The sequence below is a fragment of the Lonchura striata genome, chromosome 4 (genome assembly GCF_046129695.1).
Source record: "Lonchura striata isolate bLonStr1 chromosome 4, bLonStr1.mat, whole genome shotgun sequence".
NCBI classification, from domain to species: domain Eukaryota; kingdom Metazoa; phylum Chordata; class Aves; order Passeriformes; family Estrildidae; genus Lonchura; species Lonchura striata.
The window spans coordinates 2,187,363-2,214,091 of NC_134606.1; the positions used below are offsets into that span (position 1 = coordinate 2,187,363).

Below are 26,729 nucleotides of genomic sequence, written 5' to 3' on the forward strand. Positions count from 1 at the left end.
GTGCAGGGAGAGGATTAGGGCAGGGTTTGGGGGGCAGGGTTTGGGGTGCAGGGTTTGGGGTGCAGGGAGAGGATTAGGGCAGGGTTTGGGGTGCCGGATTTGGGGTGCAGGGTTTGGGGTGCAGAGTTTGGGGTGAGGGGGGGGTTCAGGCAGGGAAGGAATGCAGGGTTTGGGGTGAAGGGAGAGGATTAAGGCAGGGTTTGGGGTGCAGGGTTTGGGGTGCAGAGTTTGGGGTGAGGGGGGGTTCAGGCAGGGAAGGAATGCAGGGTTTGGGGTGAAGGGAGGGAATGCAGGGATTGGGGTGCAGGGAGAGGATTAAGGCAGGGTTTGGGGTGCAGGGTTTAGGGTGCAGGGATTGGGGTGCAGGGAGAGGATTGGGGTGCAGGGTTTGGGGTGGAGGGGTTCAGGCAGGAGGGGAATGTGGGGTTTGGGGAGCAGGCTTTGGGGTGCAGGGTTTGGGGTGCAGGTAGAGGATTAGGGCAGGGTTTGGGGTGCCGGATTTTGCGTGCGGGGTTTGGGGTGCCGGATTTGGGGTGCAGAGAGGGAATGTAGGGATTGGGGTGCAGGGTTTGGGCTGCAGGGTTTGGGGTGCCGGATTTTGGGTGCCGGATTTTGCGCGCAGGATTTGGGGTGCCGGATTTTGCGTGCAGGATTTGGGGTGCACGGTTCGGGGTGCAGGATTTTGCGTGCAGGATTTGGGGTGCCGGATTTTGCGTGCAGGATTTGGGGTGCACGGTTCGGGGTGCAGGATTTGGGGTGCACGGTTCGGGGGACACGCAGAGGACGCGGTGCAAGGTTCGGGGTGCGGGGGCGGGACGCGGGGTGCCGAGCTCGGGGTACGGAGCCTGGGGGTACCGGGGACGGGAAAAGGGGTGCGGGGAGGGGGCGGGGGGCACCGTGAACCGGGGCTGCGGGACGGGGCTGGAGGAAGAGGAGGAGGAGGCGGGGAAGGAACCGACGGGGTCCCGTGCGGGGGAGGCGGGGAACGGAATCCCGGTAGGGACGGACACCGGCACCCCTTCTCCCCCCTCCCCGGTAGAGCGCTGCCCCCGCCGCACCGTTCCCGGTACCTCGGGCCGCTCCCGCTCGGCCGCGATCGCGCACAGGAAGCGGCGGCCGCCCCCGCCCCGGGGCCCGCCCCGTGTCCCCCGTTCCCCGTGTCGTCCCCCCCCGCTTCTCCCAGGAGCCGCCTCCGTGTCCCCCCCGCCCCCCCCGCGGGGCTCCGGGATACCGGGAACGGCGGGGGGCGCCCCCTGCTGGGGGGAAAAACCCGCCGGGACACCCCCGGGGGGCACCGGCACCGCCCCGACCCCACCGGAGCCCCCGTGGGGAGCCGGTACCGGGGGGCTGGGACCCCCCCCACTTCGGGCACCAACATCCCCCGAGTGAACCGAGACTCCGCGGGATGCACCGGGAGCTCCGCCGGGAGCACCGGGATGCTTTGGAATGGCCCGGGACGATCCTCCGGGGGCACCGAGACCCCTCAGAGTGCGCCCAGACAGCCCCGAGCGAACCGGGAGCCCCCCCCCAAGTGAAACCGGATCGGTGTTGAAAGACGGGGACCCCCCATCCCCCCCCCCAAGTCGCCAAATCGCCCCAAAATGCGCCAGATCCACCCCAGGATGTACCGAACCCCCCGAAAAATTCACGGAGATCCCCCCCAATATCCACCGGAGCCCCCCGAGTGTGGCTGGGACCCCCCCCCAGTACGCCGGGACCCCTCAGTGGGACTGGGGGGACCCCCGAATTCACCAACCCCTCCTACAGGGACCCCCAAAACGCAGGGGGTGAACTGGGTGAACTGGGCACCAAGACCCCCCCCTCAAGCGGACACTGGGACCCCCATAAAGCTGCCAGGACCCCACCCACACGCTCTGAGCCCCCCCCACCCCAACCACCCCCCAAAATCCCAGTGCAGCGGTTTTGGGGTGAACCGGGACCCCCCAAGTGAACCGGGACCCCCGAAACGCCCCCCTGTGCCATCGCCACGTGCGGGGCGCCCCCATCCTCCTGTCCCCTCCCCGACCCCCCCAGTCGCTCCCAGTCGCTCCCAGTCGCTCCCAGTCCCCCCCATCCCCGCGGGGTGCCGGGGGCGCGGGCGCTTCCCGCTGTACCGGATCCCACCGGAATTCCCGGCTGGGCCGGGGCAGCGGGACGGGACGGGCCGGGGGTGGCCCGGGGGGCAGGGAGAGGCCGTGACCGCCCCCGTGGCTCGGTGCCCGGTGCCCGCCCGGGCTCCTCCCGGTGCTCCCGGTACTCCTCCCGGTGCTCCCGGTACTCCCCGTACTCCTCCCGGTGCTCCCGTACCTGCGCGGCCGGGACCGGGGGGCAGCAGCAGCCCCGGCGCAATTCCATGTCCAGCGCTGACCCCCGCGCCACCTCGTCCCGACGGAACATGGCCGGGGGTCCCGGTGGTCCCGGTGGTCCCGGTGGTCCTGGTGGTCCCGGTGGTCCCGGTGGTCCCGGCGGTCCTAAGGTCCCGGGTGTCCCGGTGGTCCTAAGGTCCCGGTGGTCCCGGCGGTCTCGGGGGTCCCGGCGGTCCTAAGGTCCCGGTGGTCCCGGGGGTCCCGGTGGTCCTGGGGGTCCCGGGGGTCCGGGGGGTCCCGGTAGTCCCGGAGGTCCCGGGAGTCCCGGAGGTCCCGGGGGTCCCGGTGGTCCTGGGGGTCCCGGGGGTCCGGGGGGTCCCGGTAGTCCCGGAGGTCCCGGGAGTCCCGGAGGTCCCGGGGGTCCCGGTAGTCCCGGAGGTCCCGGGAGTCCCGGAGGTCCCGGGGGTCCCGGTGCTCCCGGGGGTCTTGGGGGATTCCGGGGTCCGGACTCTCCCGAGGGGTCCCGGGGGGTCCCGGAGTCTCGGCGCGCTGGAGATTTGTGGGGGTCCCGGTTTCCCCGGTGTCCCGGACTTCCCGGGAGTTCCCGAGGTCGCGGCAATCCCGGGATTCCGGAGCTCCCGGTGCTCCGGGAGTGGATGACAAGGGACTCCCGGTGTCCCGAGCGTTTCCCCGGAGCTCTCCCGGTGCGGGACACCGGGATGGACGCACGGGGTGGGGGGACACACCGGGGGCGGCTCCTCCCGGTGCCGCGCAGCTCCGGGCTGCGGCGGCGCTCGGTGCCGGCGGCTCCTGGCACGGGTGGCACAATGGCCCGGGGGACACCGGGGGGGGGTCAGCGTGACATCTGCGAGCGTGTCACATCCCCGCGGGGCTGCCCCACGCGTGTCCCCGCGGGGAATCCCCCAAATCCCGCAGCGGGGAGGTGGCAAAGCCCCCCGGGGATGTCGCGGTGCCACCCGCGGGGGGGGCACACGGCGGGTGCCCGGTGCCAGGCCAAAATTCCTCGTCCTGCCCTGGGCACCATCCTGGCACCCCCGGGCAGAGATTTGGGAGCTGGATGAGGATTTTGGGTGGGTGGGATGCACAGTCAGATGAGAGATTTGGGTGGATATTTGGGGTATTTGCGTGGGTATTTGGGGTATTTGGGTGGGTATTTGGGGGGTTTATGTGGGTATTTGAGTGGGTATTTGGGGTATTTGGGTGGGTATTTGGGATATTTTGGGTGGGTATTTGAGCAGTTTGGGTGGATATTTTAGATATTTGGGTGGGTACTTGGAGGGTTTGTGTGGATATTTGGGAATATTTGGGTGGGTATTTGGGGGGTTTATGTGGGTATTTGGGATATTTGGGCAGGTTTCAGAGGGTTTTGAGTGGGTATTTGGGATATTTGGGTGGGTATTTGAGGGGTTTGTGTGGATATTTGGGATATTTGAGTGGGAATTTGAGGGGTTTGGGTGGATATTTGGGATATTTGAGTGGGAATTTGGGGGGTTTGTGTGGATATTTGGGTGGGCATTTGGGGGATTTGTGTGGATGTTTGGAAATATTTGGGTGGATATTTGGGGGGGTTTATGTTGATATTTGGGATATTTGGGTGGGTATTTGAGGGGTTTGGGTGGATATTTGGATGATAATTCGAGGGGTTTATGTGGTTATTTGGGATATTTGGGTGGGTATTTTGGATATTTGAATGGGTATTTTGGGGGTTTATGTGGATATTTGGGATATTTAGGCAGGTGTTTGAGGGTTTTGTGTGGATATTTGGGATATTTGAATGGATATTTGAGAGGTTTATGTTGATATTTGGGATATTTGGGTGGGTATTTGGGATATTTGAGTGGGTATTTGAGAGTTTTGAGTGAATATTTGGGATATTTGGGTGGGTATTTGGGTGGGTATTTGAGGGGTTTGGGTGGATATTTGGGATATTTTGGTGGATATTAATGATATTTGGGTTTTATTTGATGGGTTTGTGTGGATATTTGGGATATTTTGGTGGGAATTCGAGGGGTTTGGGTGGATATTTGGGATATTTGGGGGGTTTATGTGGATATTTGGGATATTTAGGTGGGAATTTGATGGGTTTATGTGGGTATTTGTGATATTTGGGTGGGTATTTCAGGGGTTTATGTGGATATTTGAGATATTTGGGTGGATATTTGGGATATTTTGGTGGGAATTCGAGGGGTTTGTGTGCATATTTTGGATATTTGGGTGGGTATTTTGGATATTTGAGTGACGGCTCCTTAGCCAATCCCAAAGTGCCAAAGACAAACAGCAGGGCAATATCAGATTAATCACTGCAAATGCACCTTTATTAGGAGCAATAAATGCAATAGCGGGGCCAGAAAAAATAAAATAAAAATAAAATATAAAATAAAATTAAAAATAAATAAAAAAAAATAAAATAAAATAAAATTAAAAATGAAAATAAAAATAAAAAATAAAATTAAAAAATAAAATAAATAAAATAAAAATTAAATTAAAAATAAAATAAAAATAACATAAAAATAAAATAAAATACAATAAAATAAAAATGAGAGACAGAGAGAGAAGGGGGATGGGAACAGCTGCCAACACAGCTGTTCTGTTCTGTGCTTTCAGAACTGACTGATCACAGTTAATGAATGCTGCAGAATCAGGTTCACTTGCAAGATTTTTTAGTTTTTTTTCTTTTTATAATTCTATAATTTTAGGGAATATTTGCTAACTGTGTTGGAGCTTTAAAGCCTAACTCTTTTATTTGAAAATCCTGGGCATGCCAATAATGTTTAGATTGTTTTTTATCATTATTTCTTTAGGTTCAGGGGATGGCTTTGGTACAGTCCCTAAAATTTGACTATGATCTGTGTGGGAAAAATAAAAGTTTGTTTTGCCTAAAAGAGGCCGGTGCCGGCCAATTTTAATTTAATTTACTTACCAGACTTGCTTTACTTGCTTGCTTTGCTTACTTCTACTTTTGCCTTTGTTTCCTAGTTAGTTTAGTAATTATTTCCTTTTCTTCAATGCCATCCAACCTGCTCTGGAGCGGGACCTAGAAACACCAGAAAACACCAAAAAACACCAAAAACCACCAAAAAGCTGCACTTTGTATCCTACAACAGCCACTGCCAGTGCCCAAAACAATCCAGACCCAGCACTCCCAAGAAAGATTTTCTAAATTTGTTCATCTCCTTCCAACTCCTTTCCAGCTCCTTTCCAGCTCCTGGCCAAGTTCTTGCCAAGTCCTGGCCAAGTTCTTGCCAAGTCCTGGCCAAGTTCTTGCCAAGTCCTGGCCAACTCTTGACCAACTCTTTACCAAGTCCTGGCCAAGTTCTTGCCATGTTCTGGCCAAGTCCTTGCCAAGTTCTTCCAAGTTCTGGCCAAGTTCTTGCCAAGTCCTTGCCAAGTTCTCCCCAAGTCATTGCCAAGTCCTGGCCAAGTTCTTGCCAACTCCTTCCAACTCCTGGCCAAGTCCTTGCCAGGTTCTTGCCAAGTTCGGGCCAACTCCTTGCCAAGTCCTGGCCAAGTCCTAACCAAGTCCTGGCCAAGTCCTTGCCAGATTCTGGCCAACTCTTTGCCAAGTCCTGGCCAAATCCTTTTCAAGTTCTTGCCAAGTCCTGGCCAAGTCCTAACCAAGTCCTGGCCAAGTCCTTGCCAGGTTCTTGCCAGGTTCTGGCCAACTCTTTGCCAAGTCCTGGCCAAATCCTTTTCAAGTTCTTGCCAAGTCCTAACCAAGTTCTTTCCAAGTCCTGACCAAGTCCTTGCCAGGTTCTGGCCAACTCTTTGCCAAGTCCTGGCCAAGTTCTTGCCAAGTTCTGGCCAGCTCCTTACCAACTCCTGGCTAAGTTCTTGCCAAGTTCTGCCCAAGTCATTGCCAACTCCTTGCCAGGCCTCGCTGGGCACAGCTGCCGTGACGTGCAGCGGCTGCCCCTGCACCTTTGCCTCCTCCAAGCCCAAACTGCAGCTGGGGGGGTTTTCCTTCTCGTGGCGATCGGCAGAGAAACGAGTGAGGGTCTTCAGCCGGCCTCTCCCACTGCCCGAACCAGAGGCAGCCCCCTCAGCCAGGGCAGCGCTGCGGACCCCAAACGGAGCCGCCCCCCGCCCCAGGTGCGCCTCACCTGGGCAGGCCACAGCGGCAGCGCCCCGGCCATGCTGGCACTGCCCTCCCCGCTGTCCCCGGGCATTCCTCCGCCCGCAGGAGGGGCCAGGGCAGGAGCAGCCCCCCGGGAGGGCAGAGCTCCCACCTGAGGCCGCAGCCCGGGGTTCGCCCCGCGCCTTCGGCCTCACCTGAGCCCGCACGCCCGCCCCGCCCGGCCCCACAGCACGCGGCACCGCTTTCCCGCCGGAGCGGCGAACAATGTGCCCGCTTCAAACATGGCGGAGGCAGCGTCGCCCCGCTCCCGAACAACGGATGGGATAGTCCGGGCGGAAGCGCGCTCGGGAGGAAGTGGGTCCGTCGCGAGTTGGGTCCCCCTGAGGCGGATGCGCAGGGCCTGGCGGCGCGGCGCGATGGAGGCCGGTGGTCACGGTGAGGGGAGCGCGGGGCCGGGCGGGGCCCGGGGGGCGCTGCGGGATCGCTCCACGGCGGGACGGAACCCGCGGGGACCCCTCGCTGACCCTGCGTTCCCCCTCACAGGGCAGGAGGCCGAGGCGGGCGGCCATGGCGGCCACAAGAAGAAGCACAAGAAGCACAAGAAGAAGCACAAGAAACGGCACCACCACGAGGTGGGGCCGGCCCCGGGGCCCGAACCCCCTCGGCAGCCGCGGCTGCGGCTCCGCATTAAGCTGGGAGGGCAGATCCTGGGCACCAAGAGGTGAGGAGGGAGCTGGGGGCAGATCCCAAGCACCAAAATGGGGGAGGAGGAGGAGGAGGAGGAAGGGGGGGAGGCAGGGTGTGATTCCATGTGTCCCCCCACCCCAGCGCCCCCCAAATCTCCTCTGTCTCTTGCCCTGCAGCGTCCCCACGTTCACGGTGGTCCCCGAAAGGCCGCGCTCGCCGTCCCCCTCCCCTCTGCTGGCAGGGGACGAGGAGGAGCCCAGCGTTCCCATCGAGCAGTACCGGGCCTGGCTGGGTGAGCAGGGGGGGGGTCCCGGGGGGAAATGGGGGGGCTGAGGGTCGGGGCTGGGCGGGAAGGGGGTGCACGGACCCCTGAGGGCAGTGTGACCCCCCACGCCACCCCCGTCAGATGAGGACAGCAACCTGGCCCCCTCCCCGCTGCCCGAGCTGGACCCCGAGGGCTGCTTCCCGCCCCGCGAGGAGGGCGAGGAGGAGGAGGAGGACGAGGAAGAGGAGGAGGAGGAGCGGCGCTGGCTGGCGGCCCTCGAGAGGGGGGAGCTGGACGACAACGGCGACATCAAGAGGGAGGTGGACGAGTCCCTCCTGACGGCCCGGCAGGTCGGGGGGCACAGGGGGACTGGGGGGGAGGGGCTGGGGGGACTGGGGAGGGGTTTGGGGGGGGCTGGGGTACTCAGGGGGCTGGGCTGGGGGGGCTGGGGAGGGTTTGGGGTGCTCAGGGAGCTGGGCTAAGGGGGCTGGGGAGGGTTTGGGGGGGTTGGGGTGCTCAGGGAGCTGGGCTGGGGGTGCTGGGGAGGGTTTGGGGTGCTGAGGGAGCTGGGCTAAGGGGGCTGGGGAGGGTTTCGGGGGGTTGGGGTGCTCAGGGAGCTGGGCTGGGGGTGCTGGGGAGGGTTTGGGGTGCTCAGGGAGCTGGGTTCAGGGGGCTGGGGAGGGTTTGGGGTGCTCAGGGAGCCGGGCTGAGGTGGGACTGGGGATCCCCACAGCCCCTGAGGCAGGACTGAGGGGATCTGGGTGGGCTGTGGGGCCGAGCCGGGACCTTTGGGGCTCGCCGGAGCTGCCGGGGGGACCCCGCGGGATCCCCCCCCACCTTTGCCCCGCTGACGCCGCGTCCCCACAGCGCGCGCTGCTGCACAAGCAGCAGAGCCAACCCCTGCTGCAGCTGCCCATGGGCGCCAAGGCCAAGGAGGTGACGGAGGAGATGCGGGAGAAGCGGGAGGAGCGGGCGCGGCGGCGGCGGCTGCAGGCGGCCCGCAAGGCCGAGGAGAGCAAGAACCAGACCATCGAGCGCCTGACGCGCACGCACAAGGCCAAGGTGCGGGCCCTGCGCGAGCGCCGCGCCCGCCCCGCCGCCCGCCCCGCCGTGCGCTACCGCAGCGCCGCCGACGGCGTCACCGTCTCCTTCCCCGCCGGGCTGCCGCCGCCGCTGCCCGCCGCCGCCGCGCCGCCGCCGCCGCCCGCCCGGCCCTGCGCCGTGCCCGGCTGCACGAACGCCCGGCGCTACAGCTGCGCCCGCACCGGCCGGCCCCTCTGCAGCCTGGGCTGCTACCGCCGCAACCTGCAGCTGCTGCAGAGCGCGGGGTGAGCCCGCTCGGGGGGGTACGGACCCTCGGCGTGGGTTACGGACCCTCAGCATGGGCTGCAGATCCTCGGCGTGGGCTATGGATCTTCTCCAAGGGCTAGGGACCTTCAGCATGGGCTATGGATCTTCTCTGGGGCTACAGACCCTCGGCGTGGGCTACGGACCCTCTGCTGGGGCTACGGACCTTCTGCTGGGGCTAGGGACCCTCGGCATGGGCTACAGACCCTCGGCATGGGCTACAGACCCTCGGCATGGGCTACGGACCCTCGGCGTGGCCTAGGGATCTTCTCCAAGGGCTACGGACCCGCGGCGTGGGCTAGGGACCCTCGGCATGGACTACGGACCCTTGGTGTGGGCTACAGACCCTTGGTGTGGGCTACGGACCCTCTGCTGGGGCTATGGACCCTCAGCGTGGGCTACGGATCTTCTCTGGGGCTACAGACCCTCTGCTGGGGTTATGGACCCTCAGCGTGGGCTACGGATCTTCTCTGGGGCTACAGACCCTCTGCTGGGGCTATGGACCCTCGGCGTGGGCTACGGATCTTCTCTGGGGCTACAGACCCTCTGCAGGGGCTATGGACCCTTGGCGTGGGCTCCAGTTCTTCTCCGGGGGCTGTGGCTGCTTTGCCATGGACGCGTGGCCAGATCACCCCGGCCGTGTGGATACAAGAGGTTCCTGGATTGTCCCCGTGGGTGCAGAGAGACCTGGAGATCTCCACTGCGAGCAGCTCCAGACATTCCCCGTGGATCCCGAGGGCAGAACGGGGTTTCAAAGCCTCTGGCGTGGACGTGGAGGACACGAGGGGCCCAGAGAGCGGCGGTTCCTCAGGGACACGGGGAGGTCTGGCTGCTCCAGGTGGATACGGAGAGCCGGGATTGGAGCTGCAGAGGGCTCCAGGAGGTTGGGGGCGCCTGAGGGTGGTCCTGAGGTGGGTCCTGGTGTGATGGAGCTGATTAAAGCTGCTGTTGAAGGAGCGTGTGTGAGCCTGTTGGATGGGGAGGAACTCCCCCCCGGGGCCGCGGTGGTACAGTCCGACACCCCCAAGATCACCATGGTACGGTCCCCCCGGGAGTGGAACAGCCCAACTCCAATCCCCCCCCAGTGCGATATGGTCCGTCCCGCGGGCCCGGGAGGACGGCAGCGCCCATTGGCTGGAGACTCGCCCAGAGTAGAACGGCGACGCTGATTGGTCAGACGCGCTGCCAATCAGACGGTGGAAAGGCTGCGTGCTCTCCAATTGGCCGCGCTGTGCCGAGCGCCCGCCCCGGGGCGGGTTGGGAGGCCGCGCCCTCCATCGAGTTCGGGGCTGGGCTGCTATTGGCGAGCGCCGCTGTCCGTCACGGCACGGGGGCGGTGCTCCTTCCTCGATTGGCCGCCGCGGCCGCCAATCATTGCTCGGAGGCGGTGCTCGGCTTCTTTGTCTCTGTTGTTGGGCGTGAGACTCAGGCAGACGGCGCGCGATTGGCTGCCGCCGGGCGGCGGCGCCAGCGCCGATTGGCTGTCGACTGCGGAGCGTTTGCTGATTGGTCTCCGCTGGCCGAGGGGGCGGGATTTCGGGCCGGGCGTGATGGCGGCGGCGACGGCCCCGGCCCGGGCGGCGGCGGCGGCCGCGGGGGCCGCGATGGCGGCGGCGGCGGCGGCGGTGTCGGGGCGGCGGCGGCTGCTGCGGGCGGCGGGGGCAGCGGCCGGGCGGGCGCGGGGCCGCGGCGGGCTTTAGGCGGCGGCGGCGGCGGCGGCGCCATGGAGCGGCCCGGCAGCGGCGAGGGGGCCTGGGCCGCGCTGCTGGGCCGGCAGCACCCGCAGGTACCGGGCGGGCCGGGGCGGGGGGGCCGCGCGCGGGGCTGCGGTGACGGTGCGGCCGTGCCCGCAGGCCCGGGAGTTCTGCCCGGGGGTGAACAACCGGCCCTACGTGTGCGAGACCGGGCACTGCTGCGGGGAGAGCGGCTGCTGCACCTACTACTACGAGCTGTGGTGTGAGTGCGGGGGAACCGGGCGGAACGGAGCGGGCGGAGGGGATGGCGGGAGGCTCCTGCGGCTCGGGGCTGAGCGCTGCGGAGGAGCTGAGCCCCTGGGGGGGACTGAGGCTTCGGGGCTTTGCGGCCGGACCGCCGGTGGAACGGGGGTTCCGTGTGAAGGTGATCCCCCCGCCCCGCGTCCTCCCCGGTTTCCCGCAGGGTTCTGGCTGCTCTGGACCATCCTGATCCTGCTGAGCTGCTGCTGCGCCTTCCGGCACCGCCGGGCCAAGCTGCGCCTGCAGCAGCAGCAGCGGCAGCGGGAGATCAACCTCATCGCCTACCACGGTGCCTGCCAGTACCCGCCCTCCTCGGGGGACCTCCGTGAGTGACGGGCTCCGGGATTTCTCCCCCCAATCCCAGCCCCTGGGTGGTGGGGACTCGGTGAATCGGGACCCTCAGCACCCCACGTGTCGCCCCCAGCCCCTTGTACCATCTTCACGGGGGACCTCTGAATCAGCACCCCCCAAAGTCCTGGATGCCCTGTCTGTACCCCACATCCCCCGCATGCCCCAAGCTGTGCCCTCCATCTCCATCCTCTCGGGGGTTTTTCCCGCTGTCTGCCCGTGTCCCCGGTGTCCCCCTGACCCATGCTGTCCCCCCCTCCCAGGGCTGCTGGCCTCCTTCAAGCTGCCGGCGTACGAGGAAGTGGCGCAGCGCCCCGGGACGCCGCCGCCGCCCTACAGCCCCGGGAGCCCCTCGCTGTCGCCCGGCTCCTCCAGGGGCTGCAGCTCCTGCTCCTGCGGCTGCTCCTGCGCCTCCTCCCCCAGCAGCTCCTCGCTCTCGGCGCCGGGCACCGACGAGACGGACCCAGAGCCGGGCCCGGGCACGGGGGGTGGCAGTACCGGCCGTGACTACGGCTCCAGCAGCACCGGCACCGGTGCCAGCTGGGACCTGCCCCTGCCCGAGGAGCTGCCGGCCCGCGGGGGCCTCCCCAAACAAGTGCCCCCGGACTTGTGTGAGGCCGAGGGCCACCCCTGCTCCATCACCCAGGGGGGCGAGGACGGGGGGAGCAGAGCGGTGCCAGGGGGATGCCCCGGGCGGCACCGGCGGCTCACAGGGGATTCGGGCATCGAGGTGGGCCGGGGCCTAGAGGAGGAGGAGGGCGAGGCTGAGGGCTGTGGGGGAGCAGGGGGTGGCGGGGGGCCTGGCTCACCCATGCTGCCCGTCTGAGCCCCCCACCAAGACCCCCAAGTGGGGTCTGGACTCATCACGGAGCCCCTGGGGGCCCTTCACCTAGACTGACACCCACCTGGCAGTGTGGCGGGGTCCTGCTGGAACCCGCTCCCCTCCAAACTGCTCCTGGGGCCTCCCCTGCGATCCCGGTGCTGCTGCCTGGGGGGTGCCCGACACCGTGGGGGTGGGTGGTCCCGGCACCTTCTCCCACCATTAAAGAGATGTGGAAGTACCACCGACCCCTGTGATGGCTGCACTGGGCTGGGGGGCGACCTCCAACAGCACAGGAAGGGGCAAAACAAAGGCGACACTGTGACACCCTGACACGGGCGGCGAGAGGCGACATTCGTGGGGGTTTATTGCAGGGGAGGCAATGGGGGGGCTCCGCCACAGCCCCCCACCACCTCCCCTGGCCCTGAGCACGCCGGGGGCACAGGGACACCCCCACATCAATAGTCCTCAGCCATGGCCAGCACGACGAGCGCGGACCAGCCGGCGAAAGGGCGACAGCCCTGCCCGGCGCCGTCGCTGTCCCGATAGTGCTCCCACAGGAATCCGGTGGCCTCGTACTGCCGGAACACGTTGGCCACCAGGTTTTGCCGCAGCTCCCGGTAGAGCTGCGCCGCGCGCTCCCGGTGCGGCCCCGCCGCGGCCGCGTAGCCGCGCAGCGCCCGCAGCGCCAGGAAGTTGATGTTGACCCAGACGGAGCCGCGCCAGTAGGGCGGGTCGTGCTCGGTGTTGCGCCGCAGGTACAAGGGGCTGTCGCGGGCCAGCGAGCGCAGCCCGAAGGGCGTCCAGAGCTGCCGCTCGCCCCGCATGGCTCCCAGCAGCGCCGGCAGCCGCGGCGAGTCGGCCCGCAGCAGCTGCAGCAGCAGCGGGAACAGGCTGACGTAGCCCAGGGCGTCCACGAAGCGCGGCCGCGGCGCCTCCCGCACCTCCCGCCGCAGCCGCGGGGACGGCGGGGGCCCGCCGGGCGGGCGGTGCCAGCGCAGGGCCACGGCCGCGCTGTGGTTGCCGAAGTCGGCGAAGGTGCCCAGCTCGGGCGCCCAGTGCAGGCGGTCCAGCAGGTCGTTGTCGCTCAGGGCGGTGGCCGTGGCGCGGTAGGGCGCGGCCGGCTCGCCCAGGCGCTCGGCCAGCGCCGCCAGCACGCGGGCGCCCAGCGCCATCCAGCAGCGCAGGTCCAAGTGCCGCTCCTGGGCGGACGGGTGCGAGGCGCGGGGGTAATCGTCCAGCCCCGACGACAGAGTCTTGGGGTTCAGGAAGCGCTCGGGGTCGGTGTCGCGGCCACGCCAGCGGAAGGTGAAGGGCTCGGGGCCGGCCTGGGTGCGGTTCAGCCACTGGAACCAGGCGTGCAAGCGCGGGAAGAGGCGGCGCAGGTAGGGCAGGGGCGCGTCGGGCAGCAGCCGCTCCAGCGCCAGCAGCAGCGTCGGGGGGTTGGCGGTCTCGCTGTGCTGCACCACGAACTCGGGGGGCACACGGGACCGCGCCTCTTCCCCCAGGATCTGCTCCCGCGGGATCCAGCCGTCGGCGTTGAGGAGGTCCAGCCAGTGGGCGAGGATGTCGCGGGCCAGCGCGGGGTCCCAGCGGCCCAGCAGCAGCAGGTGGAAGCCCTCGTCCCACAGGAAGCCCCGCGGGAAGCAGGAGCGCGAGGGCACGGCCGTGAACAGCGCGGCCTCCGCGCCGGGCACCGGCTCTTCCCGGCGCTCCGAGCGCAGCAGGGAGCGGCCGTGGAAGAAGCCGACGCCGCCCAGCATCTCGCTGAGCGCGGCCTGGGCGAAGCGGCGCTGCGGGAGGGACGCCCCGCGCGCCCCCAGCCCGAAGGTGTCCTCGAAGCGCCGCTCGAAGGCGGCCGCGTGCCGGGCCAGCGCCGCGCTCAGCGCCGGCCCCGCCAGCCTCCCGCGCCGCTCCGCCGCCGCGCTGCCCGACTCCAGCGCCGCCTCCAGCGTCGCCGGCGGCTCCAGTGTCACCTGGTGCAGCAGCAGCTGCCCCCGCGGGGGCTCCCCGGGCAGCCCCCCGGTGCCGGACACCCCGAAATAGCGGCGGCGGGGACGGCCCGGCGGGGAGAACACGGAGCCGTCGCGGAGGCTGTGCCGGACCAGGTCGGTGAGGCGGTGCAGCCCCGGCACGCCCGCGGCCAGGAAGTTGTAACTGGGGGGGGAGGGAACAGTCAGGGCTGGAGGACACGGCGGCGGACGGAAGGGATTTTGGGGCCACAGCCCCGACACTCACCTGGCATACTTGGGTCCCTCCCCGGCCTCCCCGGTGGGGGGCAGGAAGGTGAGGGTGAAGTCCCCGAGCTCCTCCGCCGTCCCCGCCACGGCCGCCAGCCGTGTCCCGTTCTCCAGCACCGGCCGCAGCGTCCCCTGCCCGTCCGTGGCCACGTAGAAGAAGAGGGACAGGAGAGGGGCCGGGCCGTTGCCCTGGGGAGGAGGAAGAGGAGGGTGATGAAAGCTCCCCAGCATCCCAACCCCTCTCCCGCTCTCGCCCCCTCACCTCCGTCTTCACCGTGATCCGCCAGCTCCAGTCGCCGCCGTGCTCTCCCCCCGGCTGCTTCACGAACTCGGTTCGCAGCACCAGCCCCTCGTCGCGGATCTCCTGCACGCCGAAATTCTCCCCGTCGTGCATCAGCCACCCGTAGCGCGACACGCCGTCGTTCTGCTCGCTCGTGTGCCGCAAGCTGCCGCCGTGTCGGAGCCACATCAGCCCTGGAGGGGCGGGGAGGTGTCACGGGCGGTCCCGGAGGCGGCAGCGGGCCCGGACGAGCCCCAGGGCGGGGCGGAGCCCCCCGCGCCCCTCACCGGTCACGACAGCGCGCGGGCTCCGCGTCTTCATCCCGAAGTAGACGTGAGGCCGGTACGTGCCCCAGAAATAGGTGGGCGACGCGAGAGGCCCGGTGGAGCCGGGGGGGACTGCGGGGGGCGCGGGGTGCGGGGTGACGAGGCGGGAGGCTTCGCTCCACCGGTTCCACCCGGCCGCCGCCGCCGCTGCCAGACCCAGCGCCAGCGCTGCCGCTGCGAGCGCCGGCAGCATCCGGCCCCGGCCGGAGCCTCGCGGCGTCTTTTGGTGTGGCCGCAGTTTGGCGTCGCGGTCCCGGAGCCGCTCCCGGGGCCGTTCCCGCGGTCCATCCCCGCCGCGCCGCCGCCGCTCGCCCGCCATCAGGGCTGTCGCGCCGATGACGTCACCGCTGCGCCGGCGGCGGCCGGGCCCGTCGCACAGCGCCCCCTGGCGGGCGGGAGGACCACGCGCAGGCTCGGTCCTCCAGGAGACCCCGAGGGGACAACGGGACAACGACACCGCGGGGTGGCCCGACCGGCCCCGCTCCTCACTGTGGGAATCCGTGGTATTGATGATTCTGAGGTTGTAGAAAGTCTCTGTCTGTCAGCCCCGCTGCCAAAGCAGAAGCCATCATTGGTCTGTGCTGGTTTCCAGGTTGTTTATTCTGTTGATCTCTCACATGTTCTGCTGCCCTGCCCAGCTCTGTCCTGCAGGGCAGCGTGTGGGGCTCTGCCCTCAGTGGGATGTGACAAACATTAAATACCAGAAACTCCCTGGGCTGGATTTACAATAACGTGCCAATATCTGTCACCTACGTTGGACAGTGTGTCCCCAGCCTGAACCAACAGAAAAATGCCAACACCACAGTGAGACATGGAGGGCATGAAGAAGGAGGAAAAAGGACAAGGCACACCCAATTTCCTCCATCTTGTCCCCTTTGGACCCCCCATCTAGAATCCTAAAATTTTACTTTTGCACCCGTGCCATACTTAATTATTACTGATATCAAACACTCAGAGCTGGTAATTGATCCTGTAAGATTGCAAACTCTTTTCCATGGCCAGAGATCACAGCCAGTGTCTCTGGGGGCTCTGTCCAGGGGGGTTCCTGACCCCTGCCAGGGTGCCAGGGCAGCCAGAGGGAATCCCTGGATTCCCACACCTGATGCCCACTTTGTCGTGTCTGTTAATCTCCTCCCCAGCCTCTCTGGGGGTACCCAAAGGAGCCCCAGCTTTCCCTAGCACCTCTCTGGAACTCCAGCTATCCACCTGCAATATCCCCCCGGACCCCCAGGGGAATCCCACCCTGCACCCCCAGCCCCTCCAGGACCCCCTAGCCCCGTAAAAATTCCAGTTCGATTGTGCCCACCAGCAACAGGGATGCCAGAGCCCCGTACCCCAATATCCCACCCCGCAGACACAGCCACGGCCGTGCCATTTCCAGGTTTATTCTGGCTCAGCCCTCGGGGCTGTTCCCGACACACGGTAGGCCTGGCACGCGCCAGCGGCGAGCGCGGTGCAGCCGCAGCGCCAGCCACTGCTGCTGGCTGCCCGGGAACGGGGACTCGGGCCGGGACGGGGGATCAGCCTCCGCGGCCTCCGGGGGCGGCCCTGGGATCGGGCCTGGCCCCTCCAGAGGGTCCGGGTCAGGGAGAGGATCCACGGATTGTTCCAGGGGGTGGGCGCCTTCATCTGAGCCTGGGAAGGGATGGAGAGGTTGGCTAGATGGATGGGGGTTGGTAGATCAGGTCCTGCTTCTGATGGGGGTTCCTATCCCCATCTCCAGCTCCGTTCCAATCCTTGTCCCTCTCGCTGTCCCCATCCATCTTTGTCCCAGTCTCCTGATCCCTGTCCCACCCTGTGTTATCCCAACTCCACCTCATCCCATTCCCATCCCATCCCATCCCAGACAATTACCATCCCACCCCATCCCATCCCGTCCCATCCGTCTCATCCCGTCCCCATCCCATTCCCATCCCCATCCCAATCCCATCCCACCCTGTTCCCATCCCACCCTGTTCCCATCCCATCCCATTGATCCCATCCCATCCCAATCCCATCCCGTTCCCATCCCATCCCATCCCCAGTCCCATCTCATCCCAATCCCATCCCATCCCATCCCATCCCATCCCATCCCATCCCATCCCATCCCATCCCATCCCATCCCATCCCATCCCATCCCATCCCATCCCATCCCATCCCATCCCATCCCATGGATCCCATCCCACCCCAATCCCATCCCCATCCCCATCCCATCCCAATCCCCTCCCCACCCGCTCCCTCCCCGCTCTCACAGCAGCGCCGCAGGCCGCCCCAGCCCCGGGGGGCTCCCCGCGGCCCCCCCGGCTGCTGCAGGAGGCACCGCACGGCCGCGTCCGTGTGCCGGAAGACGCCGAGCGCCCGCAGCGCCCGCCGGGCCTCGGGAGCCAGCCCGGAGCGCTCCGAGCACACCAGGTCCCGCACGGCCTGGAAGTCCTGCCGCAGCTGCAGGGCACCCTGCAGGCTGGCACAGGGGCACGGTGGGCGTGGGACCCCCGGAATCGCCACCGGGATCCCCAGAACCACCACCGGGACCCCCAGGACTTCACTGTGACTCCTGGAACTGCCACCAGGATCCCCAGGACCCCACTGGGACCCCTGGAACTGCCACTGGGACCTCTGGAATTGCCAATGGGACCTCTGGAAGTGCCACTGGGACCCCAGAACTGCCACTGGGACCCCCAGGACCCCACTTGGACCCACAGGACATCACTGGGACCCCTGGAACTGCTACTGGGACACCTGGAATTGCCACTGGGACCCTCAGGGCATCACTGGGACACCTGGAACTGCTACTGGGACCCCCAGGACATCACTGGGACTCCTGAAACTGCCACTGGCCCCCCAGGACTCCACTGGGACCCCCAGGACTGCACTGGGACCCCCAGGACATCACTGGGACCCCCAGGACATCACTGGGACCACTGAAACTACTACTGGGAACCCGAGCACTGCCACTAGGACCTCTCAAATTCCCGTTGTGACCCCCAGGGCCCCACTGGGACCCTCAGGAACCCACTGGGACCCCTGGAACTGCCACTGGGACCCCCAGGACCCCACGGGGACCCCTGGCACTGCCCACAGGCTGTGGCCCCCCAATTCCCAGTACCTGAACTTGATCCGGCGGGTCAGGATGTGATCCATCCAGGCCTCCAGGAAGGCCGTGGTGACCCGTGCCAAGGTGGGCACTTGGGCATCCTGGGGCAGGGCCTGGGCCCCCTGCAGCACCTGCCCCAGCACCGCCTGCACCGCGGCCGCCGCGTAGGCGCTGGGGGAGCTGGGAAGCTCTGGGGGACACAGGGACACAGATCAGCGAGCCCCTCAATCCCCCCCAAAACCCCCCCCCAGCCCCAAAACCCACCGGCACGGGGCCCGAGCCGCCAGTGCCGGCCCAGCGGCATCGTCTGGTCGAAGATCTCGGCCGAGAGCCGCTTGCAGCTGGTGGAGAACATCCAGAGCACGTCCCCCGAGAAGAGCTGGGACGTGGGGTTGATAGTAAAAGGGTTTTAAAATCATGGGGATGAAGGGTTAAAAGGAAAAATCAGCTTAGTAGGCCCTAGAAAAATAAACACCCTAAGCACATGGAGAACTCGTACTTGCTAGAACTGCACTGTGTAGGTAGTGCATGATAATTGATAGAATTGTTAGATGTGATGATTGTTTAGTTAGTTAAATATAATTATATTTAATATATGTTAAAATTAATATCTATTAAATAAAATATAAATATAAATAAAATAAAATAAATCTAATTAAATATAATTACTGTTTAATCATAAGAATAATCATGAGAAACTGTGGTCAGCAACTTAAGAAAGATCACGAGAAACTCATGTCAATGTATACAATAGAACAATGTAAGTTTAATAATTAATATATGAGTTACATAAGGATAGAATATAAAATATATTCAGCTTGAAAGCCGTGTCGGAGTCAGATTTGGGGCTGTACCCCTGATTCCCAGAGCTCTTAATAAAAGCATGTGCAGATAATCATATCCCATGATTATGTGTTTGTGAACGCTAACGGTGACACGGGGTGACACGGGGTGACACGGGGTGACACGGGCATGCTCAGGACCACCCTCCCACAGTCCCGCCATACCTGGATGCTGTTGGCCACGTCACGGATCTGCTGGCACAGCTGGAGCTCCCACGGGGAAGGGGACTCAGGGTGGCTGTCCCCAGCAATGTCCCCCGGCTCCGGGAAGGTCCCGCTCACCTGCAGCATCAGCTGCTCCACCTCTGCCTTCAGCACCTGGAGGAGAGCAGAAGGAGCGAGTCCAGCCCTGCTGTGCCCACCCCCAGACCCCCGTGCCCGCTGTGCCCCCCGTACCTGCAGGTCTCCCTGGGTGAGCAGCAGGAACTGAGGCAGCGCCCAGGCCGCCAGGTACCGCCCGGCCCGGCCCGTCAGCCACGCGTGGGCGGCCGCCACCGCCGCCAGGCACCGGCCCAGCACCTGCAGCCGCGGGCAGAGACCCCCGGGAGGGGCTGCGGGTGGGGGTCAGCACGGGAGAGGATCCCCAGACCCACCTGCCCCAACCCCAGACCCCTCTCACCGTGCGGGCGGGGGGGCAGCAGGCGCAGGCAGCGCAGGGCCAGTGCCAGGGCTGGGAAGAGACGCCGGAGCTGCTGAGCTGTGCGGCTGCAGCCCGGCCCTGGGGAACCTCCTGGGGCTTCCAAGCACTTGTCTGACAGCCCTGAGCCCAGAGCACGGGTAAAATCTGGAGGAGAAAGAGTCAGAAAGCTCCAACATCCCCAGATTCACCCCACACACCAAATCCAAGCCTTCTCAGCACACCCCACTCCCTCACCCCACACACCAAATACAACCCTTCTCAGCACACCCCACTGCCTCACCCCATATCCACCAAGTGCCCCCCACCCTGTCCCCCACCCTGCACCCCCTAAACCCCTCCCCGTGGCCCCCCAGCCCCCCGTACCCGTGTCCCAGCTGCAGAGGACGCTGCGGCACAGCAGGCGCAGGCAGAGCCCCCCCAGCTCCTCCTGGCACTCGGCGGGCACACGGGCTGCGGGGACACAGCGGGGCTCAGGGCAGGGCGGGGACACCCTGAGGGAACCCCAAATCCCCCAGACCCCCACGTACCAACAGCCAGCGCACGGCTCAGCTCCCATGCCGCGGCGATGGTGGCGCTGGGGGTGGCGGGAGGGGTGCCCGGCCCGTCTGCCAGCACGGTGCCCACGGCCTCCCAGAGCAGCCGGCGGTACCGGGCGCTCAGCGTGGCGGCCACGGGGCCGCGGGCGGCGTCCAGCCAGCGCACGGCCTTCCAGCCACCTGTGCTGCCCGGCCGCGGCCCCGGCGGCTCGGGGCTCTCCGACAGCACTGGTTGCCACAGGCTGTCCGCTGAGGCCACCAGCGCCCCAAAAACGCGTCCCATCAGCTCCTCGTCCTCCTGGCACAGCGCCTGCAGCTCGGCCGCCAGCGCTGCCGGCGCCTCTGCTCCGGAAGGTTCTGTGCCCACCTCCGCCGCGTCGTTCCCCGGTGGCCGCGGCACCGCCACGTCCTCCCAGCGGATCTGTCCGTCCCTGATGGTCCCACTCCGGGGCCACAGGAGAGGCCGGAGCCTCTGGGCCACGGCCCGGCCCCGCTCGGCCGCCAGCAGCCGCAGCACCCCACCCAGGGTGAAGGCGCCGGGCGCCGTCACCTCGGGGCCCAGCTCCTCCAGCAGCCCCCGCGCGACGCCGTTGTAGATCTCCAGCCCCTGGAAGAGGTCAGCCAGGCACTCAGAGGCCGGGATGGGGTTGCCGGGGCGGCCGAGCTGCCGCAGCCGCCCCTCGACGTGCCGCCCGGCCAGACGCGCGGCCGTCAGCGCGGGCAGCAGCAGCGCCCGCCGCATGTGTGGCACGGCCTCGCCACCGCGGCGCCGCGGCAGCGCCCGCAGCCACGCGTCCGTCCGCAGCCGCCGCAGCAGCGCGGCCCAGTGCCCGGCGTGCGCCCGCAGCTCCTGGCACAGCTCCCGCAGCGCCGGCCGGGCTTCTCCGGGCTCTCCGGGCCCTGGCAGCGCCAGCAGCCGCCGCAGGAATTCCGAGGAGGCCTTGAGGCGTCGCGCGAAGTCGCGGGCCAGGCGGAGCTGGTGGCGGTGCTGCAGCAGCGCGTGCAGCGCGGCGCCGCGCTCCGCCACGCGCTGCCGGACGGCGTCCGCGGAAAAGTCGCCGGCGCCGCCGGCGTGGGGCCGCACGTAGCCCAGGAAAGTCTCGGTGCGAGGGTCCTCCCAGACGCACAGGCAGCGGCGCAGCCCCGGGAAGCTTTGCTCCAGCGGGACCACGATGGACGCTGCTTCGTCCTCGTCGTCCTCGTCGTCCTCGTCGTCGTCCTCGCCGCCATCGCCACGCCGGCTCGACCGCGGGGACAGCAGGCGGCGCAGCCCCGGGGTGACGCTGCGCAGCATGGCCTCTGCCCGCTGCAAGGAGCGTGCCAGGGGTCCCCGCGACCCTCCTGGGGGGCACGGCACCCTCAGGATGGGGCAGGGACCCCCAGTTTGTAGAACCATGCTGTGTGGCAGCACCTGCATTGCCACATCCCTGCCCCACGGCCACGCTATCCCTGAGACCCCCAGGACTCTGTTCCATTCCCCACAGGTCCCCCAAGACCCCACAGCCCTTCAACACCCCCCCAAGGACCCTACACCCCATTAGAGTCCTTCACCCTCTCCCCAGGACCGCTCACCCCACCAGCATCCCCGCAGCCCCCCAGAACACCACACCCCGCAGCCCCCGGGGGTCTCACCGGGCTCGGGGGGCTCTCCGCGGGCAGCCCCATCGCCCGGTCCAGGCCGGGCCGTCAGCAGCAGCAAGATGAGGCCGCCAAGACCGGCGTCGCCCACCTGGAGGGGAACGGGGGGCTCAGGACCCCGGCCCGGGGCGACGATCGGGGCCAGCGCTGACCACGCCCACTGTCCCTCTGACCACGCCCCCGTGTCACCCCCATAGCTCAGCCCCGCTATGGCCACGCCCCCGTCGGCGCCCGCACGTTTGGCCCCGCCCCCGCGCCGTTGCCATGGCGACGCAGCGCCGCCCGGGCCCGGTGCCCCCCTGCCCGCCCCTTTACCGGCCCGGCCCCGCCGCTGCCCCGTGAGGGGTGTCCGAGCCCCCCTCTACCCCGAGCGGCCTCACCTGCAGGCACAGCTCTTCGCCGCGCCGCTCAGCGTCGCCGGCGTCCATGCCCTGCCATCCCGGGGGCGGCGGCGGCAGCAAAGAGGCTTAGGCCGCGCCCTCGCTAATCCGCGGGGCTGGGCCGAGCTGGCGGCCAGAACGGGCCCGGCGTGGAGGGGCGGGATGAGAGCCGGGGGTCGGCGGAGCGCAGGGCCTCGGGGCAGGCGGGGACGGCGGGAGCGGATGCGGAGCGCCGGTGCCGCTCCGTGCGGGCCCTGCGGGCCGCCGTCCTGCCCGCACGCAACATGGCGGCCGCGGCCTCAGGCGGCGCCGTGACGTACTTCCGGTGCGCCCGTGGTGCCGTGCTGAGGCGCGGCGGCGGGCGGCGATGCGGGGCTCGGGCGGGCCGCGGGAGGAGGACGGGCCCGGAGCGGGCGGCGGCGGCTTCGGGCCTGCTGCCGCCGCCTGCCCCTGGGGCTGCACGCTCGGCCCCGCCGGCTGGAGCGGCGGTACGGGGCACGGGGGTGGGAGCGCAGAGCCCCGGTCTCGGTTTCGGTTCCGCCGCCTCACGGGTGTTTCTGCTTCTCGCAGCGCCCTTCTGCCCCCGGCACCGTATGTCCAGCTTGGCCGACCTGCCGGTGCCGGCGCAGGGCCCGGTGATTGAGTACAAGCCGGAGGAGGTTTGTCTGCTCTGGGACGATGGTGAGTGCGGCGGGGGCTACCGGGGGTCTCGGGAATTGCCAGCGGAGGGGGAACGGGGCGGGGACTGCCGGGATCCGGTGCCTGACACCTCACACACTGTTAAATTGCGCTCGGGCTATGCTTTCCCCCATTTCCAGAGAGCCCAGTGGCTGGGATTAGTTAAGTGTGGTCCCCTCCTTCCTGCCCCGATGGGATTCGCAGAACCAGAGCCTGGATAAGGCCATGTCCCGTCTTCTTGGCTCTCTTTTCCCCTTCATCTCACGGGATAACACAGCTGGACAACTACATCGGGGAACTGGAGCCTCTTTTGAATCTCTGCCCAGCTCCTGACACACCTTCCCCTAAGGCCCCGTATATCTGGGCTAGCCTGGCGGTTCGGGGGGGCTGAGAGGGATGGGAGTGTCACCCCGCTCTCCTGCCAGGCCCCGCGGTGGATTACTACCCGCTGGACGACGATGGCAACGACGATTACGACGAGGAGGAGCTGGCCGCGGGTTTGCCGTTCTTGGACGTTGCCGTGGCGGAGGGAGCCGTTCCCTACAGCTACTGCGGCTTCCGCAAGTCCTTCCTGTGCTCGGCGCCGCCCCCGCAGCTCCCCCGCACCTCTCCCACCGCCCTGGACGCGCGGCTGGGCCGGCTGCCCACGCCCCGCCGCACCCGGCTCACGGCAGAGGTGGGGGGAGTCCCTCTGCTGTCCCCCCGCCCTCATCCCTGGGACTGGGGGGTCCCAATTCGGGCCCCGGGGATGTCGTGACTCGGGGCATCCCTCCTGCAGGAAGCTGAGAAGAACGCCCAGGAGCTGGTGGCAGAGGAGGAGCGGGCGAAGAGGAAGGCAGAGAAGAAGAAGCTGAAGAAGAAGGTGGGCGAGGTCGCAGCCAGCTGCTGGGGACTGGGGGCACTGCCTCTTCTTGGGGTGCTGCCAGCAGGTCCCTGAGCTCGGGGATCGCGTGGCTGGGGGCATTTTTCTGCCTGGCACCTGCTCGTGAGTCTACATCTTGCCTTTCCAGAAACAAAAAGACCGAAAGAAACGGGAGAAACTGGGTCAAGGGCAGAAGGACAAAGAGAACACTGACCCAGTGAGTGACCAGTCTAGACCCCTTGTGCTGTTCTGGGGGTGCCCCGAGGTGGGGGCCAGCCAGCACCCCCTAGCCCTGTCACCTCACCCCCTCCCTCTCCTTGCAGAGCCCCCCAAGTGGCCCTGCAGGCACCGGGCTTTCCTCAAGTGGTGCTGAGGATGAGGGGTGCAGCCCAGAGCCCTCCTCCTGCCCTGGGGACTCCACAGTCCCCTCAGGGGAGCCTGGGCCAGAGGACACAGCGGGGACAGAGGTGAGGGACAGTGTCCCCAGGGGGACCATGTGGGTATGGGGGTTCCCAGGGCTCTGCCTGCCCATCCCTCCCTGCTTCCCCAGGAGGAGCTGGACCTGAGCTGCACTTTTGTCTGCAAAGCACGGGAGAAGGCGGGGGTCAGGCTGCCTCCCCCTGTCACTGACCAGTCCCCCAGGACACAGAACGTGGAGCCAAGCAGGAAAGTGCCAGAGAAGGCGAGTGGGGAGCCTGTGGGGAGACCTGTGTCCCCCCAGCCCCTCCAGCCCAGGCCACCCAGCCCCAGCACGGTAGAGCAGAGCCTGGCGCTTGCAGGTCAGTGCAGGGACCCCCAGAGAAGCGAGGGGAGGAGGGCACTGGGGGCTCTCCCTGCTTCTCCCCAGCTCAGAAGGGCTGTGCTAGGGGAGCTGTCCCTCCCCGTGTCCTCACCGCCCGCCCCGTGTCACCTCCCCAGGCCACGGCATCGAGGCAGCCCAGATGGGCCAACACACTGAGGCCGTCTGGGCCTTCACTGTCGCCCTGGAGCTGAACCCCCGGGAGCACCGGTGAGCAGAGGGGCTCGGGGTGAGCCGGGGCTGCTGGGGTGGCAGGGCCAAGGTCTCAGGGACACCCCCATCCCCACAGCTTCCTGGGGAACCGCTCCTACTGCCTGGAGAAGCTGGGCCGGTACGAGGAGGCGCTGGCGGATGCGGAGGCAGCGCTGGTGCTGCGGCCGGGCTGGCCCAAGGGCTCCTTCCGCAAGGGCAAGGCCCTCAGGGGGCTTCAGGTACCTGGGGGGGCTCCAGGGACCGTGCAGGGGGCTGGAGTCGTGGGGGGAGTTGCAGGAGATGGATGCCATGGCTGGTGAGAGGCTGCTGGGCTCTAGGAGCGAGGGTGGGGCTTTTGGAGTGGCTGAAGGGTGCTGTGGGGTGTTGTTGAAGACAAACTGGGGGTTTTGGAGTGCTGGTGGGCTGAGGGGTGCAAGGGGGTCTGGGTGGGGGTTGTGGGGAGCCGGATGCTGTGGCTGAGGGGCTGTGGGAGGACTGGGGGTGCAGCAGGGTGTTAGCGGGGTGGGGTAGGGCTGCTGTGCTGGGGGGGATTGCAGTGAGGCTTGGAGGTGCCCTTTGGGCTGGGTAGGGGGTGCGGGGTGCCCGTGGGGTTGGCAGGGGGTCGCAGGTGCCCTCCGGCCCCCAGCGCTACGCCGAGGCCGCGCACGCCTTCGAGGAGCTGCTGCTGCAGGACGGGGCCTGTGCTGAGGCAGCCGCGCAGCTGGAGGACTGCCGGGCCCTGCTGCAGGTCAGAGCCTCTTTCCCAAACCCCACACCCCCTGCCCCCTGTCCTGCTGTGCCCCCCACGCCTCACCCCTGTCCCCTCACAGCAGAGCAGCCGCCCCGGGGGTGTCCCCGTGTCCCCTTTCCTGCTCAAGGCTAAGGAGCCGCTGTCTCTCCCTGGTAAGGGACAGGGGTGGGTGGGCTTGGGGGACCCTGGGAGTATCCCTGTGTCCCCGGTGGGTGCTGGACTCCTTTGGCCCCCTTGGCAGCAGGATGGCCAACCAGGAGCTGCCAGGACACAGGTGACAAAAGTGTAATGGGAGGCAGTGCCAGGACCCCCAAAAAAGACCCAGAACGGGCACCTGCTGTGGCCAGCAGCTACCCAACACTGCCACCGAGCCACCCTGCCAGGTACGGGGCTCTGGTGATTTGGGAGGGGGGGCCCAGAGTGGGGCAATGCTGGCTCTGGGGGACACCAGGATGGCTTTTGGCAGGGACTGCTTCCCGCTCTGGGTGGGCAATGTCACCTCCCACATCAACGAGAAGGTGCTGCGTCGTGCCTTTGGCCGGTGAGTGACCCCCAGGACCTCTCCTCCTCCAGGACCCCAAGCCCCTGGCATGGCCCTGCTGACCCCCAGGCTGCCCAGCTCTGTCCCCTTCCTTGTTCTCCGGTGGTTTTGACCTCCAAGGGCTGTTTGGGGAGTAATGTTTGACTCACAAACCACCTTTCAGGTTTGGGGGTCTCTATCCCACAGCTTGGGGTGTCTTTAACTGTTCCTTCTCAGGTTTGAGAGTCTCAGTTTCCCCATTCTGGAGGCTTGGGGGTGCCTCAGTTTCCCATCTTTGAGAGTCTTTCACCCTTCCCCAGCTGCTGGGGGGTTGCCAAACCTGCTTTGCATGTTTGAGAGTCTCTGACCCTCCCACCCTGCAGGTTTTAGAAGTCTCTAACCCTCCACCTCCCCATTTAGGAATCTAACTGTTGCTCCCCCCCCAACATTTGGGGGTTCTGTGCCCCCCAGGTTTGGGGAGATCCGCTCCATGCGGCTGCTCCCGGGGCGCCACTGTGCCTTCATCAACTTCAGCGGGAAATCAGAGGCCGAGGAGGCCTTCAGGGCCATGCAGGTGAGCTGGGGGAACTCGTGGCACCCCCTTCCCCCCCTCGGGTGGCCCTGGGACCCCCTGTCCCCCCCCAGAGGACTTATCCCAGTGCCAGCTGCCAGCTCCTTCTGTCCCCAGGGTGCCACCTTGGAGGGCAGCAAGCTGTTGCTGCAGCTCAAGCACCCGGCCCACGCCACGCCGGCGCCCGTGCCCCGTGCCAAGGGCAAGGCCACCCCCGGGGGGCTGCTCAGTTGACCCTGCTCTGTTGGGGGGGTCCCTGGCAGCCCCCCCTTCACCTGCCTGTACCTGCCTGTGCCTTGTCCCCCCACTGCCAGGGGTGGGAATGTCTCCCTCTCGTGCCTTGGGGGGTGCTGGGGGTCCAGGGCCCACCCTGCAGCCCCTTGTCTGAGGGGTTGGGCTTGGGCTGTTCCCCGTGGCTCCTCAGGGATTTGTACCAGTTTGTGTTTTTTTAATAAAGCTGAGCTTTCTTTTTCTGTCTGGCCTTGTTTTGGGTTGGTGTCCCTCGGCCTCTCTGCCACCCCTCTTCCTCGTGTCCCCC

The 26,729-nt window shown here is 66.3% G+C and overlaps 4 protein-coding genes across 4 annotated transcripts; 2 read left to right on the forward strand and 2 right to left on the reverse strand.

Annotated features, from left to right (window-relative positions):
• Window positions 1-6,767: 6,767 nt before the first annotated feature.
• Window positions 6,768-9,658, forward strand: INO80B (INO80 complex subunit B). The gene is made up of 5 exons (XM_077782564.1): window positions 6,768-6,837; window positions 6,946-7,123; window positions 7,266-7,381; window positions 7,496-7,704; window positions 8,222-9,658. The coding sequence occupies exons 1-5, from the start codon at window positions 6,792-6,794 to the stop codon at window positions 8,684-8,686; spliced, it is 1,014 nt and encodes a 337-aa protein (XP_077638690.1). The 5' UTR covers window positions 6,768-6,791; the 3' UTR covers window positions 8,687-9,658.
• Window positions 9,659-12,196: 2,538 nt separating this feature from the next.
• MOGS (mannosyl-oligosaccharide glucosidase) lies at window positions 12,197-14,785 on the reverse strand. Its single transcript, XM_021526828.3, has 4 exons — window positions 14,671-14,785; window positions 14,366-14,577; window positions 14,102-14,292; window positions 12,197-14,020 (listed from the first exon to the last, which is right to left on the reverse strand). Exons 1-4 carry the CDS (start codon window positions 14,702-14,704, stop codon window positions 12,322-12,324), a joined length of 2,136 nt encoding a protein of 711 aa, XP_021382503.2. The 5' UTR covers window positions 14,705-14,785; the 3' UTR covers window positions 12,197-12,321.
• A 1,293-nt stretch (window positions 14,786-16,078) lies between these two features.
• Window positions 16,079-21,094, reverse strand: CCDC142 (coiled-coil domain containing 142). Its single transcript, XM_077782550.1, has 9 exons — window positions 19,792-21,094; window positions 19,628-19,714; window positions 19,244-19,408; window positions 19,021-19,175; window positions 18,790-18,942; window positions 18,047-18,161; window positions 17,795-17,972; window positions 16,941-17,149; window positions 16,079-16,344 (listed from the first exon to the last, which is right to left on the reverse strand). The coding sequence occupies exons 1-9, from the start codon at window positions 21,092-21,094 to the stop codon at window positions 16,103-16,105; spliced, it is 2,607 nt and encodes an 868-aa protein (XP_077638676.1). The 3' UTR covers window positions 16,079-16,102.
• Window positions 21,095-22,110: 1,016 nt separating this feature from the next.
• Window positions 22,111-26,664, forward strand: TTC31 (tetratricopeptide repeat domain 31). The gene is made up of 15 exons (XM_077782565.1): window positions 22,111-22,306; window positions 22,389-22,499; window positions 22,922-23,172; window positions 23,275-23,358; window positions 23,507-23,575; window positions 23,682-23,825; window positions 23,909-24,137; window positions 24,277-24,367; window positions 24,447-24,588; window positions 24,996-25,097; window positions 25,180-25,252; window positions 25,342-25,483; window positions 25,567-25,641; window positions 26,092-26,194; window positions 26,309-26,664. The coding sequence occupies exons 1-15, from the start codon at window positions 22,186-22,188 to the stop codon at window positions 26,423-26,425; spliced, it is 1,854 nt and encodes a 617-aa protein (XP_077638691.1). The 5' UTR covers window positions 22,111-22,185; the 3' UTR covers window positions 26,426-26,664.
• The last annotated feature ends 65 nt before the right edge of the window (window positions 26,665-26,729 follow it).